Source organism: Epinephelus moara, chromosome 17 (genome assembly GCF_006386435.1).
Source record: "Epinephelus moara isolate mb chromosome 17, YSFRI_EMoa_1.0, whole genome shotgun sequence".
Taxonomy (NCBI): Eukaryota; Metazoa; Chordata; class Actinopteri; order Perciformes; family Serranidae; genus Epinephelus; species Epinephelus moara.
The window spans coordinates 17264293-17283337 of NC_065522.1; the positions used below are offsets into that span (position 1 = coordinate 17264293).

Sequence of the window (19045 nt, forward strand, 5' to 3'; positions counted from 1 at the left end):
ATCTGCTTCAAGGTTGGACGTGTTGTTGGTTCAGAGATGGTCTTCTGCAGACCTTAGTTGTAACCAGTGGTTATTTGAGTTACTGTTGCCTTTCTATCATCTTGAACCAGTCTGGCCATTCTCTGACCTCACTCACTGGATATTTTCTCTTGTTTGGACCATCCTCTGTAAACACTAGTGATGGTTGTGTGTGAAATCCCAGTAGATCAGCAGTTTCTGAAATACTCAGACCAGCCCGTCTGGCACAAACAACCATGCCACGTTCAAAGTCATTGGCTGATTAGCTATTTGCGTTAACAAGCAGTTGAACGGGTGTACATGTATAAGTCAGCAATATATAGCGGAAGTCAGTGATATTGATGTTCATCTGGGTTTTTACTTGGGTGTCACTCTGTATGTAAACTGTGGTAAACAACTATTTATGAGATACAAAACCACCCAACATTATTTCTCATGTTCTAACCAGGACCCAACCTGACATAATAAATCATTCATTACATATTCATCAGTGTCTCTAATCACACGAGGACAACTCCACAACAGGAACATGTAGTTATGCAAATCATTCACAGACCAGCAGCCCCTCTCTGTCTCTCTCAGGGTGAGTGACACAGACAAAGACGGAGTGGTCTGAAATGGTCCATTTGATTCCTGCTTCATAGTGAGCAGCAACATCTGCCCTGCAGAGCAGCAGCAGCCAAACTCTGGAGGCTGGATTCACGGAGCGGGATAAACTGTTTTAACACATGTCACAGAAGGAAAAAGCTCAGGTGTAAATAATAAAGTTATTGATGGCTGAATTCCATTTAGCTGCTTCAGTGTTAGGGTGCCTGTACTGAGCATGCTGGCTCTCTGTCACGCTGTCATGGCTTACTGGGACTCAAATAGAATGGAGACATCTTTGATGTTAACTTATTAGTAACACCTGTGCTTTTCCTGCTATGACAAAGCTTTGGAAAAGCATTGTTCAAATAAGCAACACACAACTTTCTCCAACAAGTTGCTTGACCTTGAACAACACCATATATAAGTCCACACACCAGCTCAGTCTTGACCAATTATGACATGTCCAAATTCCCTTCAGGACTGAAAAATGAAGCCAACACGGAAGTGCCAAAAACTGAGGCTGACTCCAGAATGAGTCAGTCCCCATAGATGTTAAAATACCTCACTTATAGCAGAAATAAACATGTTTACAGCCTGGTACAAAAAACAATTTCATGACGACTCTGTGGGGGATGAATTCTTGTTTAACTCACCCGTTTACATTTTATTGAGGCTTAAAGTTGAACACCACAACATTCACAAATGTGGGGTTTTCCATGTTGTGTTTTGTGAATGTTATTGTGTTTTGAAATGTTTTAGTGTTTTGTAAAATGTTGTTGTGTTTTGCAAAATGTGGTTGTTACGTAAAGTGTTGTGTTTTGTAAGTGTTGTTGTTTTCTGAAATGCTGTGGTGTTTTGTGAAATGTTGTTGTCTTATGAAATGTTGTGTTTTGTGAAATGTTGTGTCTTATGAAATGTTGTTGTGCTTTATAAAATGCTGTTGTGTTTTGTGAAATGTTGTACTTTTTAAAAAATGTTCTTGTATTTTGTAAAATGTTGCTGTGTTTTATAAAATGTGTTTTTGAGATGTGTTATGTTTTGTAAAATGTTGTTTTTTAAATGTTGTGTTTCGTAAGGTGCAAATGTTGTTTTTTAAATGTTGTGTTTCGTAAGGTGCTGTTGTGTTTTGTGAAATGTTGTCTTATGAAATGTGTTTTGTGAAATGTTTTTNAAAAGTTGTGTTTGGTAAAATGTTGTTTTCCGAAATGTTGTTGTGTTTTCCGAAATGTTGTTGTGTTTTGTGAAATGTTGTTGTCTTATGAAATGTTGTGTTTTAAAAAATGTGTTTTGTGAAATGTTTTTTTTATTTTATTTTTTTTAAGTTTTTGTGTTTGGTGAAATGTTGTTTTCTGAAATGCTGTGTTTTGTGAAATGTTGCTGTGTTTTATAAAATGTTGTGTTTTTGAGATGTGTTATGTTTTGTAAAATGTTGTTTTTTAAATGTTGTGTTTCGTAAGGTGCTGTTGTGTTTTGTGAAATGTTGTTTCTTTTTTCTTTTTCTTTTTTTAAAAAAAAGTTGTTGTGTTTGGTAAAATGTTGTTTTCCGAAATGTTGTTGTGTTTTCCGAAATGTTGTTGTGTTTTGTGAAATGTTGTTGTCTTATGAAATGTTGTGTTTTAAAAAATGTTGTTGTGTTTTGTGAAATGTTGTTTCTTTTTTCTTTTTTAAAAGTTGTTGTGTTTGGTAAAATGTTGTTTTCCGAAATGCTGTTGTGTTTTGTGAAATGTTGTATTTTTTTGAAGTTTTGTTTTGTAAAATGTTGTTTTCTGAAATGCTGTGTTTTGTGAAATGTTGCTGTCTTATGAAATGTTGTTGTATTTTGTTAAATGTTGCTGTGTTTTATAAAATGTTGTGTTTTTGAGATGTGTTATGTTTTGTAAAATGTTGTTTTTTAAATGTTGTGTTTCGTAAGGTGCTGTTGTGTTTTGTGAAATGTTGTGTTATTTTTAAATGTTTTAAGTGTTTTGACCTCCAGGGCCACCGTACTTTTCAGTTTTCTTTTATAAAAGTAACTAAAAGCAGCTAAGATCATTGAATAGAGTTGTGAGTCGTTATACTGTATATAAAATGCTTATAAATTCTACTTTATTCATAAGTTGATTCACTGTCATCAGTTTCTCTATGTAACCCCTTCCACTGGTGTTCAGTCTCAGCCAATAAGATTCATCCATCCGAATCCTTTGGAAATCCAGTTCCTTGTTTTGGGATGGCAGCATGCCCGGACACACACACACACACACACACACGCACACACATATACATACACATGCCGGGCTGGTCAGTGAGAAGAGAGCGAGACACTAAATGCTCTTTATTCAGTCTCGAGCGCATCTCGGAGCTGACAGACCTGCAGAGTGTGTGCGGACAGTCAGTCAGTCACTGAGCGCTGAGAGCTCCAGCTTAACTTCACTCCACTGGCTGTTTCCTGCGCTGCAGACACTGTGGACTCTCCGGACTCTATAACCTGCTACTTTTATTTGACTTTTCTGAGCTGCACCGGGCTTTTCACACAGGTTGGTTCATTTCTGTCATTTCATCTGCTCTGGTTTCTGGAGTGAGTTTGTGCTGTAAATCTGTCCGGTCAAAGTTTTTTTCCTCTCACAAGTGTTTACATAACATTTTAAATGAGGTCAAGCGCTTTTCTGCCTGGAGCTGAGGGTTCCGCTGCAGAAGCTGGTGTGAAACTTAGATTTTCTCTTTGGTTTGAGCTTGTAAACTCAGATTAACTCGGGTTTCATGCCTCTTTATACCCACCTGATATTATCTGTACAGTGGAAATGAATGGCGTTATTGTATAAGCCATAAAACCGATTAAAAAGATTGTTTAATTGAAAAAAGTTTGCACATTCATGCGGTTTTTGTTTATTTTAAGTGTGTTTGCACCTTTAAATCAATGGAAATGTGACACAAGCTTATTTATTGGAGTTTGTAAAAGTAATTTTTCCAACTTGTTCAAGATAAAACACACAAAAACTTTTTTTTTTTTCTCTCCTTAAATTGTCTGCTCATTAACCGCCTTCAATATGGAGCTGGAGGCAATTAAAGCAAGTGGTGAATGCGTCACGCTGGGACAGCATATGGTGACGTTTCAATTGGCTCGTCACGCTTTAATTGTGTAATTGAAACCTCTGTTGTTGGTGGTGGTGGTGTGTGTGTGTGCTGCTTGTATTGACAAATTGCAAAAACATTCCTTTAATAATTTTAAATTTTAATATAAAGCTTATGTCCTATAGGCACAGAAAGTATATTGTCAAATAGGCTACAATGACTGCGATGATATTGTCATTTACACTTAAAGTGTGTCTGCAGTGATGACCCAACAATCTAAAAGCAAGGTACATTAGATGTCCAGTTTGACTTACAGGGACTTTTCAGTCCATGTTGGCTGGAAAGCTTAAGTGATAAAGATCCCCGACAGGAACTAGTGTAAGTTTGTAAAAACCCACATTGTCCTTGTATATCCTCTGTAGTAGTGTCTATTATGGGCTGCGGCTGTTGGTTTCAACACTGGTTAAACTGTTGATTGTATATTGATTAAATGTCAGGAGATATTGAAGGTAATTTCTCCAAACAGTCCATAAAGGAACTGACACCAGAGGATGTTTGGCATTTTTGCCCCATAGATGACTTCTACAATTCATCAGTGATCTGACTAATTAATCAACTGACAAATTTGATCTTGCTTCACCTAAAATTATCCCTGTGAGGCGTAAATATGTGTTTGACGTCAGTGGTTCCCAACTGGTGCAGCCACAGGGTCCAGATTTCCCCTTAGTCATTAGCTCAAGGTCCACACAGTTTAATATAGTCGGCATCATACTTGCGTTTAGCCATGTCGTCCGTTATTTACTAGCTCTACAGCAGGAAACAGCACTTCAAAATGAAAGCTTCTGCCATAAATTCACTGTACTTTAAAATAAAGTGGGGTATTTACAAACTTGACATGTTCGCGAGTCACTTGTGGTCCATTCAGAATGGACCTGTGACCCACCAGTTGGGAACCACTGTTTTAAGTGATCCTATTGCACTTAATAGCACTTTTTAACAGCTCTATTAAACTTTTCATTCACTGTAGTGTTCCTATAATATGTAGTGATTGACTGATTACTCAACTATATTGATAATTAATCACCGCTGTCATTTTACAGGCCAATAATGCCTGTAAATACTTGTATTATAATAAGAACATTTGCTGCTTTTCTCCATTTTATATCACTGTACAGTTCTTACTATTGTCTTTAGATTATCTGATAATAATCATCAGCTGCAGCCCTAACATATTAAAAAGTTACACACTTGGCGACTAGGTATGGCTACTAATCTGGCAGGGGAGACCGTCAGACTTTCACTGCTTAATTAAAATAAATGCAGACCGGTCCTCGGCCAAGACGGCAGCCTAGACTGCTAATGAAATCGTTTACAGGGAAACTGAGCCAGGGCCGATTTCACAAACTCATAAAAAGTGGTGGAAGAACACAATGAGTCAGGTCAGCTGTGAACAGGAAAAAACATTGGCACTCCTCCAGCGGTTTCACACAGCATCCTTCCTCCACTCCGCTGAGCCTGCGAGGACGTTTTTTGACTCCATTCCATCTTCATTTCAGACCAAAACAGTATTCTGGGTGTTTGTTATTGCGAGACACAAGCCAAAAAGCTGTTATGTGTATATGAGTAAAAAACATCTCACTTTTTTGATTCCCCTAGGCATTTTCATGTCTCTCCAGCGCCTATAAATGTCAAAATGACTCAATGAAAACTTGGACATGAACAACTAGATTTTGTTGGGGACAGACACAGAATAAAAACAAAGGGACTCATTTGTGTAGAAAAGCTGATGTGAGCATTTAGATTTTCCTAGAAAGATGAACACCAAGTCATTCAGAGAGGTTTCTAAGTTCAGGATATGTGGTTTTGTAATCATGACATTTGCTCTAAAAGACTTAAAATCCCTCCGACCACAAAGTATAAACACACGATGATACCTTTTCAAACTGCTGTTGGAGAGCCAATAGAAGTAGCAGCTCACATACCAACATGACTGAATCATTTGAGAAATATGAACATGTTTTTCCACAAAAACCCTTCATACCATGCACTAAAGAAGCCAAAGTCCTCAAATAATAAATGTTGCTTAAATACAAGCAGCTATTCAAGAAGGTTTACTGACCACAATTGTCTTAAATTGGCCAAATTGTGATTTAAATCAGAACCATTACTAAAAAAAAGGCACTTGGAGTCAATACCAAGCCATAATTGCTTCTTAGGAAAAGCTAATCATGCAGCAAAAGTGGTTTGAGATGTTTATGTGGATGTTTTAGTTGGTTTTAACACAACTTTATTTTGTGATTATGGGTCACCATTGTAATCCATTGTAACTGTTGTGAATCTAAGCTGCTATCTTCCACAGTCTAATACAGCTTGGGGTTTTGCGGCCACAGCTTTTCTTGGTCTGGTTTCACCATTAGCTTTTTGCGGCTAACGTTAGCAGCCTTTAGGTGAATAATTCTGAGTCATTTCATTTCCTACTTCTGTGATTCTGCCCCACTTGTAACCGTAAATTTTAGCATTTAGTGTCCACATCCAACTCCACACTTTCTTACAGGCAAATTGGATCCATCTCAAAGTCACATTTTTCACACCCATTTATTACTTAATAGACCTTTTAAAATGTTTTCCGTGCCACTAACGTTATTTTCAGTCAACATGGAAGCTGTGATTTTGTTTGGAAGGCCCGGTTAACTTAGGGCAATCTGTACAGCTGGGTTGTTCTCATTCACGTGTTGAGTAGAGTGGTGCAGGAATGAGTCCTTAAACCTGAAAATGAGTTAGCATGTTAGCACTCCTGGTTCCCTTGTCTTGAAGTCAATGGGTTTTTGAACAGGTTTTTGGTTAGATGCCTGAAATAAGGTCTGTAGTGACACAAGCTTAAGACATGTTCACGTTTTTTTCATAAAATACGTCAGTAAATACCCCACTTGTGAATTTTGAAGCTTTTTCGTGTCTTTAAAAAGGCGGTTGCTAGCAAGTGGCTAAATGAAACTACAGAACATCATCATGCTGAACACGTCTTCACAGCCTACTTATGGTGGTGATCTTGGAAGTCATGTGGCCATGGCTTTTTACTTTTGGCAGCTGCATTTACGCTTCAAAAATCATTAAAGTAGTGCTCATCTGTGAAGATTATCTTGCTGAACAAGCCACTTTATTTTTTGCAATAACCCGAAATCCAACGGAAAAATCCCATCAGCTTTTTGTCGAGGGAAACAAGGTGAAGTTAACGTCAGTGTTGGCCTACGTCATCCCTGCAGCACTCTGTTGTGGCCATTTTTCTGTAGCTACTTGTCACAGATGTCGACAGAATCTGTATCTTGTGATATAGGCAGATTTTCACCCATAAAATGTGTGTGTTTATATTTAATTTTTAGGACTCAAAATCCTTAAAATCTGCAGTTGTCTTCTCACCATCGCCCCGAGGAAAGAATGTGTGCAGTTTTTATTTGTTTGTGTCTCCTGGACTCAATGTGCTGGAAAGCTGTTGAGCAGAGGCACCATGTGCAGGCTGGCCCTGACAGTAATCAGTCAATGAATAATGAACACACACACACGCACGCACACACACACACAGACCTGCCATTGACAGCTGTTTGGTATCTTTGTGTGTGTATTAACTCTATCAGTGGAGTGCAGCTGCATGGCTGCCTGTAGCAATTATGTTCTCGCTAAATAAGAGCCAGTGCTGGGAGGAGGGGCTGTGTGCGTGTGTGTGTGTGTGTGTGTATGTGTTAGTGAGACAGAGAGAGAGAGAGAGAAAGAGAGAGAGAGAGAGAGAGAGAGAGAGAGAGAGAGAGCACGTATTATTAAGCGATTAACTTACTCAAAGGATAGCCGCATGATGTGTGTGTGTGTGTGTTACGGCACACATGCTGTTTGAACTGTATGTAATATAAACCAGCTCAGGGACTTTAACATGAGCCTCTAGGAGTCTTTTTGCAAGAGGGTTTGAGTCACACACATACTTTTTTTTTTTTTTTACCTCCACACACATCTCATTGACACTTTCTCAGTGTGTCAGGCTTTGCGCAACACACACTTTCCTCCATTCACACACAGTCGGACATATGCTCTGTTCTCAGGGCCCATATGTATTTATCCTGTCATGTGACCCAGTCGCGCTTTGAGATCCTCAAAGGCTCTGTTGTGTCGTGAGCTCCATTCACACACACGCACACATACACACATATTAAGACCTATAAACACTCACTAACCTCGTCAGTACCCACAGGCCGTCTCCCCGCAGCTTTTTCATGGTTAATTTGCTGCTCAATAGGTCAAGAGGAAAAGCAGACATCAAGTGAATACACACACAAAATCAGTCTGAGACACAGCAAGTCATGCAGCCGTCCAGTCACAAGGGTCGGCTCGTAGCGTATTTCCCAGACAATCGGGGCTGCGCTGATTTAAAGAGTCATAAGAACATGAGTAAAGCCACTCTTAAAGACATACTTCACTCTCAAAATAATCACTTGTATATCAGTTCCTCACCCCATGTTACGTTAAGTGAAGAAAACTTTGATTATCTTGCATGCCTTCATGGTAAACGATGAATACTTTATTAATCCCCGAGGGGAAATTCAATTTTTTTCACTCTGTGGTCATACACACACAGGCCCACATATGTACAAACAGGACCTATACATGCATTAAATGAAGAGATGTCAGAGTGAGGGGGCTGCCTTGGACAAGCACCCCAAGCAGTTGGGGGTTCAGTGCCTTGCCCAGGAGGTGAACTGGCACCTCTTCAGCTACAGTCTACACTCCATACTTGGTCCAGGGACTTGAACTAGTGACCCTCCGGTTCCCAAGCCAAGTCCTTGTGGGTAGAGCTACTGCAGCCTGTGGCTTGTTCAAAATACTTGTATGAGATTCTTTTTTAATAACTCATATGATGCGAGTAGCAGCTGGCCCCCGGGCATTTTCACATTTTCTAATATGGCCCCCATTCAAAAACGTTTGGACACCCCTGGTCAGGCATTTGGATGAATTGCACACTTGGGCAATTCTATGAATACATGAGCACAGTTCAAATGCATGCACTTGCGCAGGCAGCACACAACACTATTTTGATATAGTTTTGCTGTTGTTAAAGATGTCCCTCTTTACTTCAGTTCATCACAAATGTTTGCCGTTTTTGGATTCTTCGTTCACTTCATACAAAGTTCCTTATGAATTCAAAGTAACACTGGGGAAGTGATTCATATACAAATACAAATGGTCCTCTTGTGGATGAATTGCCTGTCAGCTGTTGCCTCATATTTAACAGACAGATACATAAGTGGTAGCAATCCTCTCATCTCACTCATTTTTTGCTGTACATAAAGTGCAGTGCTTTCCTTTCAGCTGACACTTATTTTGGTACCATCCTTTTTGTTGTTGTCTGTCAAATGCTTGAAAAATGTTTTGATTAATCAAATCTTGACAATACAATTTAACCCAGCAACCAGCTGCATATCAGCAGGAAAGTCCCTGCTGCCAAACAACAGAGATATTAAGCAAATACAACAGTCCACTGACTCTGCTACCATAGTGTGAAGACCACATACTCCTTATGCATCTCCTGCATCAGTGATGTTGCCATAACGACTGGTTGCAGAATAGAAACGTGCACATGTGCAAACAGGTGCAAGAAAAGAAAGAGCAGGTTCATGAATTGATTCACACCTGTGTGTGGTGTTTCTAGCTGGAGCTGGAGCTGCTCTCAAAACCGGCAGCACTTAAAACTGATAAAGAGCAACTCCAGTTTGAAATGTCTCATAGAAATGCTAATGAATTCAGACACATGGTGAACAGGTTCAGTTTTGTTCAGCAGGATGTCAGCTACCTAAAAAATGTTCAAAAGTGTGTTCATAAGACAGATAAGATAGTGAAGTCAGAGCAAAAGCAGCCCAAATTTGCTAACCTTTCATCTGGGCCTTGCTAATGTATGTTTACAGCCTTTTTAAGAAGATAACTATTCTGTTTCATGTGGTCAGTGTCCAAAAGAACATTTTGAAAAATGTGGGTATTCACTTTCTTGCTGAGTGTTAGTTGAGAAGTTCAATCCCACTCTCATGTTTGGTCATTACAAATAAAGCTATAGCCGGCTCAGCTAAGCACAAAAACAGAAAGCAGAGGGAAACAGTTAGCCTGGCGTTTTTTTACTGATTAAACAAAAGAGATAAAATGTAAATTAATTAGTGAGCTTTAGGAGTGCTAGTTAGTTGATTTATTTATTTATTTTCTACTTTGGACAGAGCCAGGCTAGCTGTTTACCCCTGCATTCAGTCTTTCTGTGAAGCTAAGCTAAGCTAAGCTAACTAGCTTAGCTTAGCCTATCTAGCTTCATATTTAGCCCGTAGACATAAGAGTAGTGTTGATCTTCTCATCTAAATTTGGGCTAAAAAGCAAGTACACTTCCAAAAATGTCAAACTATTCTTTTAGATGAATAAGTTCACCATCCAAACACTGATTATAGCCTACATTTAAGTTTTCAGTGGGCTACTGGTGCATGCTATCGTTTCCAGTTGCCCAATTCCTAGTTTTCAGCATGCTTCTAGTTTAAACTGTGATGTGTGAAGATATTCTTTGTAGGTATGATAGACTCAGATACATATGAGGGCAGACCATGCTATAATAAACAGTATAGGTGAGGATTTAGCGTCGATTTACCTCCAATGCTAGCGAGCTATCTCTGAAGGCCTTCACACACCAGGATTTTTTTGTGATATAATTTGGCATGTCAATATATTTTTTTAACTGTTTTGTCATTAGTACGCTCACACAGAATAAGTGGCAAAAAAGCGACATTATTATTATTTTTTTCAGAATTAAGTAGATTTTTTCTGAATCCTGAATAAGGCATCAACCGATCAAGTTGTGCAAAACAGAAGCCATATTACGTCACATCAACGGCAGACCTGTTCAACTTTTGCTAATTTGAATAGTTTTGGTGTGAAGTATTTGCAGGCAAGTATTTTGCCTTTTCTTGCCATTTATTCGTCACCCATTGTGTAAAGGCCTTTACAGTGAAGTGTTATTTAGCCAACAAGTATATTGCATCCTCCTCATGTTCCAGTTTGATGGCATTGCATAACATCTCCCTCTTATTTTTGTAGGCTCTGGTGTTTTCCTGGTGATGACCTCATTGCTGTTTCCTGGCAACGCCCACGCTGCGATGAAGGACCTCTCTTCCTCCTCCTCTCCTCTCAGCTCCCTGCTCCACTACCCGTCCTCCAAAACCTCCGTTGTGCCGTTCTCCCCGTCCGCCGGCGCCGCCTCCTCGCCCGGGTCATCGCTAACATCAGCTCCGCTCTCCAAACCTCAGCCCTTCTGCCTCCAGACAGGGCCGCACCTCATCGCCAGCATGCAGCTGCAGAAGCTCAACTCGCACTACCAGAACCTCGCTGGTGCTTCTGCCGGACACCCAGCACCTGGTGGCACTCAAAGGGGCTTTGGTGCTTCTCCTCTGGGCACAGGAAACCAGCTTCTGGGGCCGACTGGAGGCCTTGCTGGGGGTGGGATGGGTGTGGGAATCAGCATGGGGAACCAAAGCTCCGGTGCAGGTGGAATTATCGACTTTGACCCCGTGGACGAGGAGGTTCTCATGTCACTGGTGGTGGAGCTCGGTTTGGACCGAGCCAATGAGCTACCCGAGCTTTGGCTGGGTCAGAACGAGTTTGACTTTATGTCAGATGTGCCGGCCGGATGCTGACCTACGGGAAGAAGAACTATCGAGATGCAGCGGAATTGATAGACAAAGAGAGAGAAAACTTTCTCTCCTCTGTTTTGTTGTTTTTTCCTCCCTTTCTTGGTTGATAAAATGAGGAAACTGAAGAGACGCTGAGTGCTAAAGAGAAAGATATTAGAGGCATACTCTTGTTTCTATTTTACTCTCATATTCCATGTGCAGAGAGATGGATAAAAGAAAAAGTCAGCTTGCTTTTTTGTTGTTGTTTTTTAATGCATAAAGAGAGCAAAGTGTTTTATGTTCCGTTCGATCAGTACATTTTTCTTTTCTAGGATGAAACTGGTGGTTGAAACCAACCTAATGGGATTAAGAACTTTTATTTTTCCTTTCATTAAAAGCATGAGCAGAACAGAAACAAGGACTCTTTCTGCCATCCCTCCATCATGCTGGCTTATTGAAAACAAGGTGATTGACGGGTGATGGGAGACGTTTCTAACCTTCTGACAAAGCAGTAAAACGATCAACACACCTGTTGGACTTTCTCAGTGCTCTTTTCTCCCGATCAACGTAAGGAAAATGAAAATGGGAAACATGACGTTATGGGAGATTTGTAAAGGATGACAAACACTACGTTTCCTGTTTTCTTATGGACAATATTAGACTCTGGTCTCATGGGAAAGAGACTCCTGTCTCTTGGCTTCACAAAGAAAGTGATTGTCTGAAACTGGTTATCTCAATGTACTTTTCTTTCTGTCCTTTTTTTCTTTGAATTAAGTTCAACCAGTCGTATTCACGGAACATGTTATTTAAGACAGTGGCTGATATCCATCAGGACTTTTGGACAAGGAGCGCTTCTGTAACGCGTCTGTAACCGGTTCTACTTTTCTGAGCATAATGAATTAGATCAAGGGATGTGGAATCTTTCGGAGCATGGGACCTGAATGGAGAAAATTGTTTCTTGCTCTGGAGCGCAGCCTCATTAAAATGATCAAGGCCTTTTTGGTGGTCATGTGAGTCGCCACTACATGTACGTGTTTTGTTTTCTGGCCTACAGTGTAAGAAACTCTGACCCCGGCGGTGTCAGTGATCCTGAATAGCACTTCCTCCTACATGGAGGATACAAGGTCTGTGTGGACACAACCCGAATGACAAGAACAAATACATTCATGTGCCCTTTGCTTTCTTTGTTTTTGCTGTTTCACCACTTTGATGTTTGTGTCAAAACCGTTTGTTCAGCTCCAACAGACCTTATTATCAACAAGCGTCTCTGTCCCTGATAAGGAAGCATTGTCTGTTTAGTCATCAGGCTCAGAGGCTGCTGTTTGCACACTTTGCGGGGCAGCCTTTGAGTTGAACATGCTCTGTGGTCCAGACTGGTCTCACTCCAACTTATCAGATACTGAGGCTTGGTCAGTGGCCCCTGGCAGCAGATACAGAGGCACCCTTGGTGGTGGTATGACATGCGCCGGGCAGAAGCAGTTTATAAGGAGCAAGAAAGTCCACATAGGTTGAGTGGGAGGTGAGGTGGATGGGTCAAACAAACTTTGGACTTTGACCCGAGAGCTGCTTGTGTCCCGTGTGAAACCAAAAGTCAGTCGAGTTATTTTAATAACAATGTAGTGTGCTAGTATGTGTAGCATGCCCCGTAAGTGACGTCACATTATATATGTATGACATACGTTATGTGATGTTACATTACATACAGTAACAACTTATTTCAAGCCAAACCATTATGTTTTCTTCTAAACCTAACCAAATACTTCTGTTGCCTAAATCTACAAAGGTAAACCTAAAAGGGGAAGTGTGTTTTAACTATGTTGTAAGTTTATTTTGTAAAACACTATGCATTTATCAAGCAGAAACTGTACATTTCCTGTGAAAACGGAAGTGTAAATTGACACGCTGTTCCCAAACACCCAAAACGGACGCTGGAGAGGAACCTAGCATCATTTTTTAACATGTAGGGCTCCTGACCAAACGTTGGTATTTGATGAGCTGGGAGGGGAACATGTTGGCCGTGCAGGCTTTGGGAAGGTTGGAGTTGGACCAAAGTAAACTAAACCTTTCATAAGCTACTACAGCTTATGAAAGGTGTGGCACATTTTATTATCATTAACTACCAGCTTCTTACTGATTCACTGCCTCTTGAAGACAGAGACAATATGGAAAACATCTTAATGAGCTAGCTGTGTGCCCTCTGGCAGCCATATTGGAGGTCCTCGTGCTCTTTTGCTTAAGTTCAACAGTTATTTGTTCAACTTCTCCAACTGACCACAATCAAAAGAGTTGTTTTGGTTTGGCGAGCTAGCCAACAGTCACTACCTGTTAAACATTTGACTTTGGTTAGGCCTACTTGTAGAGAGTTAGCATTAGCTATGGGTAGCATCCTGGAAAAACTATGTAAGAGCATTACTTTTTTTTTTTTTTTTGATTTTTCGAAATTCAGTTTACCTGCTCTCCTTTTTTCCCCCTTATGCCTGGCCCTAATACTCTTTTGTACAAAGCCCCTACAATTTTTTTTAAATGTTAACACGTGAAATCTACAATATCGCTTTAAAACAGTAGTTTGACTAAACAATACTAACTGAAGGTCCACTTACAGCTTTTTCCAGAGCTCTCAACTGTGTCATTTAAATAAACTTTTAAGCTAACGCGGACGAATAGTTCTAAAAGTGTTCCATTTACGGGTGTCATGATATAGGTATTGACGATAACAGTGATATTTAAAAATCAAGTCCTGATATTATTTTAATGATACATGATATGATATATATGATGATATATATATTGTATACGTATTCCAGCACCTTATGTCCTCGCGTTGTCTTCCTCCCCAAACGCCATCTGGTTGCCTTTTCACTACCTATTAAGTGTAATTGCTCTCTTGTACGATTTTGTACAGATATAGTTACAGACTCTCTCTCCACCTCCTTACACTCATATTCTGAGTTTAACTCATTTGCCAAAACAAATTTAAAGATAAATCTGACTGATTTTGAACGCATTTTCCCCAAAAAATGTTCTATAGCTATCACGATATTATTTTTTATCGTTAACTCTTTAGGATTTGAGGACATTAGGGGCATAGCCCAGACCTCTTACAGGGGGTCCGGGGATCCTCTCCTGCATTTTTATACACCCTGATACTTGATATACATTTAAAGTAGAAAACCTGTTTATTTTTATAAATTAGAAAATGGACGGGGGGCCACCTGGCACCCTATCTGGCCCACGGGCTGTAAGTTGAGTATCACTGTATTATATCATAAGCGCTACTGAGCTCACATAACAAATCCATCTCAGTGACAACTGAGCAAACTCCCATCTTCTCCTGAAGACAATTTGACACTGCTGAGGCTCAGGGTAAAAAACATTATTAAGTGGACCTTTGGGTGGGATTGTTTTGAATAAGTGTTTTACATGTTATATATTGTTTTGACATAAAAGTTACATGTGGAACAATGAAACATGAGATAAATGTGATAAAGTCACACCAATTTTTATTTTTGTAAGGGAAATAACAATCCCCAAAATCGGTTAATATTTTGCCCGGCTGATACACCCCAACCCTGTCGGACCTCCATGATGCTGCCAGATGCTCTTTAAGTTTATAGTGTCAATTCTTCATCTACCAGGTGTTGTTTCTTGTCGCTGCAGACTTTAATGGTTAAAAAAAATCCCCAGGGTTTAAACTGACACCCCTCCACCCCCTTGCCCACCTATAGGAACTGTACTGTGCTGTTTTCCCCGCTGTAGATGGATGCAAGTTAGCATGGGGGCTCTGACCTATATATCTGTTGTGGTAAGAAGAGACGGGGGCTTGAACTGTGCGGTGGGAACAAAGGCCTTTCACCTCAGCCTGGTGTGTCTGTCATCTGGCCATTGTGGGTCTCCTCCTGGACCACACACACATGAAATAACACACCTGTACATATGCGTACATGCACACAACTCACTGAAACCAAACTATGTGCGGGAGTACAAAGACACAGAAATAAACCACATGCACACACAGGAGCATGGGGATGGTGTTACAGCAGGGAAACGGGAGTAGCAGCCATGAAACAGGCACTTGTTCAGTTACACACGGACTTCACAGGGTATTGGGGTTGTTGGTGTGTGTGTGAAAAGAGATAGTGATGTTAGGGGAAACTATGAGCAGTGGGTAATCCGTCCACATGAAGACCACTGGTGGAGGAAAAAACACGCAGGGCAGTGTTAATTTATTTAGATATAGAAGGATCAGCTTACACACACTCAGCTCCTCAGCACAATTTTCCCTGCACACATACACACGCTGCCTAATACCAGTTTTTGATGTCGATTAGGGTCTCGGTTACAGCCAGTGGACTTCCTTTTCTTTCTTTAATGAAACACGAGAAGCGGTGATTAATGAAAACCCGATGATGGACTAATTTGACAGAGGGATTTGCAGGATATTTCCCTCGTAACAACCACTTTATTGAAAGATGTAAAGACGCTTCTAATCACAACAAAATCCAAAAGACAGACACGCTGATTCTCCTCTTCCTCTGTCTCGTCGCCTAAGTGGGTCAAAATAACATTCTTGAAATGGAAGAGTCTTGTGTTTGTTTCCATCTGCTTGACGAAGTCCTTTTGTGTGTGTGTGTGTGTGTTGTGTGTGTGTTGTGCTGTGGTCCGGCCTTGATCCCAGCTGAGTGAATGTTATTTTTGCTGTGTGAAGCAGAGGGACGTCCTGCCCCCTCTTCTCCTCCCCTGAGAAGTTGCCTGGTTGAGATGTTTGAATTGTCTGAGGGCTTTCATTTCCTCTTCTCCACGATGCCATCATATTGCAGATTAACCCCGGCAGAGACCTTTTGAACCACAATATACCTCATAGCTGTTTGGTGTCTAATGACAAATATTCGTCACTATGGTTTCAGTTTGCTTGGATACCACATGGGTTTACGTTAGCAACTAATTACTGCAAAATCATCACACTATTTGAAATTGGACCTTTATCTAATGGACAACACTGTCTGGCTCAAATGCCAACCTTACTACAGACCTTGTTTTGTTCAATACCATACGTTCATAGACTGACTTCTTTCTTCGGTTAATCCATAGGCTTCAATGTGCTCCAGTACTCCCATCATGCAGAATCATAGTCTTGTTTTCTTCGAGTACTAATGCAGTTGTGCGATGGGACTGTTTGATTGGTTGACGGAAAATCAATTACCAACACGTTTCATAGATAAATTATTTTTGTTTCAAGAAAAAAAGCCTCTCAAATGATTGCGGGGCAGACTATTTCTTGGCTCAAAGCAGTTGCCAGGTAACCAGCGGTGACTTCAGGAAGTTTCTGCTCCTGCTTTCACAATTAATGAATTGAAAAGACTTCATTATCCAGATTGACAGTAGTTTTTGGATGCTGAGATTTTTCCTGAGCTCTGTTTTAAACCTCCACCGCCCCAATGACAAATGAAATGGATTTACAGTTTCCATGTGACAGTCAGTGATTTGCTGCACGCTGGGCTGTTGCCTCTGGGCCTCAGGGTCATGAAAAATGTTCCAACACATCAAGGCCTGTGAAAACCTTGGACATAAGCAGTGATATATCTGCTAAAAGGCGGCTGTTACAAGGTTCCCTCTCCACGGTAATGAAAATGTTCAGCCACTGATCTGCTGCCAGGTCTGCTTGTGTGTGAAACTGAAGTAGACTTTGCACTGATTTGCTCCTTTTACTCATCATATTTTACTTTTAAACCTGTAAAGTCTTCAGTTTTTTTTGATTGTTTCACATGCAGTTACTTTCCTTGATTTGTTTTTTCTAATGATGAAATGAATATTATTCAAAGATGATTTTTAAAGCACTTTTGCTCACCGGCTCTCACTTGTACATCTATATGAATATGTAAATGACTGAGATCATATTAAAAAAAAATTGCTTGTATTTTTGTTACGGCTCTGAGTTTTGGTGGAGAAATAAAGAAAGTGAAAACCACGTTGGAGTGAATGTTTGACATTAACACAGCAGACACTACATACAGCATATGAGGTTGCATGAAATGATTGCTCAATGTTTGAAAATTTTAACCATATCTACAGATACGTGTGGCATGTATAGAATATAGAACAATATATATTTACCGGTAAAGGTCAAGCATACATAAGAATAATTGTGTGTGTGTATAAACAAAGATAAATAATAGATGATAGATATTTTATAAGCAGTTGGCCTGTTAACATTATTGTACAAGGCTTCCATCTGCTGGCCAATAGTGGTAAGTTCGCAAGTTGACAACGTAGAGTTACTATTAAAGACCCTCTGTTTGTTCCAATACCCATTCTACCATGCTATTTAGCATGCTAGAAAACGATTTAGTATGTCCCAATACATAGTTTGTGAAATACAGTAGGGACATGCCAGTAGGTTTTGACGAGATGAACTACAAATTGAATTAAGTTCTTTTAACTTGAGCTGAATATGTTTGAGATTGGTCACGGGAGATTAGTTGGGGATTTATGAAGTAGCACAGGATATAGAAAGACCAAGATGGTGCCGTGGATGGCCGCCTCGGGACTTCACTCTCTCCCAGCACAGTGTCTACTGTGGACACCTTCAGGTTTCTCGGTAGCACAATCTCTTGGGACTTGAAGTGGACCTCCCACATAGACTGGCTGTACTTCCTGCGACAGCTCGGGAAGCTCAACCTGCCCCAGGAACTGCTGATCATGTTCTACACAGCCATAATCCAGTCTGTTCTCTGCACATCCATCACCGTCTGGTTTGGATCTGCCACCAAACTGGACAGGAACAGACTGAAAAGGACAATCAGGTGTGCAGAGAGGATTATTGGGACCGATCCTCCTTCCATCCAGGACCTTTACCGGTCAAGGGTCAGGAAATGGGCAGGAAACATCACTGTTATGTCATTTCTGGTACATTGAGAGCAAGTCTACTGGAGTCAAATTCCTTGTATGTACACACGTACTTGGCAAATAAAGCTGATTCTGATTCTGATAAAGCATGTCAACTTTTAAACCACAGCAGTTCATAAAAGATGGGCAGAAACAAGATGCACACAAGTTGTGTCATCTACCCAGGTGCAGGTAGTTCGACAACCTCTCCAACCCACTGGGCGATTAAGTCGAAGAGGATAAGTCAGAAGCAGAAGGCAGAGAGACGGAGGTCACACAACTTAAAATATGCACAACAGTTTAACTGTTGGGGATACAGGACTTTAGTCAACTTGTTCGTAAAGCATAGCGCTTGCCCAACGAGGAGTTCAAACCTTTTACCTCTTTATCCCCAGAGCAGGTAACTTACTCACTGTGCCACCAGCAAGACATGGCTTATCATGCTCCTTCTGACAACACATGTATTCTATTGTCTCTGCTGTGTTAATGCAGCAGTACTCCAGCTGTGGTCTCTGTCGACATCTGAAGGTGTAGGGTGAACTACAGGTGGATGGAACATAACTTATTTCAGCTCAATATTTCTTAATAACTTTATTTAACAGCATCGGTTTGAAAGTCAGAATGTTAAGTCTGAATTTCAGAACATTGCCATAACATACATTTGACATAAAAGCAGTCAGGGTGTCTCTTTTTCTGCCTCTTCATAATATTTGGCATGCTCCTCTTTCAGCAGCACCCTCCACTGTGGACACTGTCTGCACCAACACACAACGAACAGGCCGCATAGAAACATTTAAGCATGCACATACATGACCACTGATCCACATCAAAGC

The 19045-nt window shown here is 40.5% G+C and overlaps 1 protein-coding gene across 1 annotated transcript; it reads left to right on the forward strand.

Annotated features, from left to right (window-relative positions):
* The first annotated feature begins 2796 nt into the window (after positions 1 to 2796).
* On the forward strand, positions 2797 to 17295 carry cited1 (Cbp/p300-interacting transactivator, with Glu/Asp-rich carboxy-terminal domain, 1). The gene is made up of 2 exons (XM_050066569.1): positions 2797 to 3119; positions 10759 to 17295. Exon 2 carries the CDS (start codon positions 10779 to 10781, stop codon positions 11352 to 11354), a length of 576 nt encoding a protein of 191 aa, XP_049922526.1. The 5' UTR covers positions 2797 to 3119; positions 10759 to 10778; the 3' UTR covers positions 11355 to 17295.
* Positions 17296 to 19045: the final 1750 nt, after the last annotated feature.

What these genes read in the sequence shown, in the direction of transcription:
- cited1 (XM_050066569.1), top strand. Translation starts at nt 10,779, where the DNA reads ATGACCTCATTGCTGTTTCCTGGCAACGCCCACGCTGCGATGAAGGAC.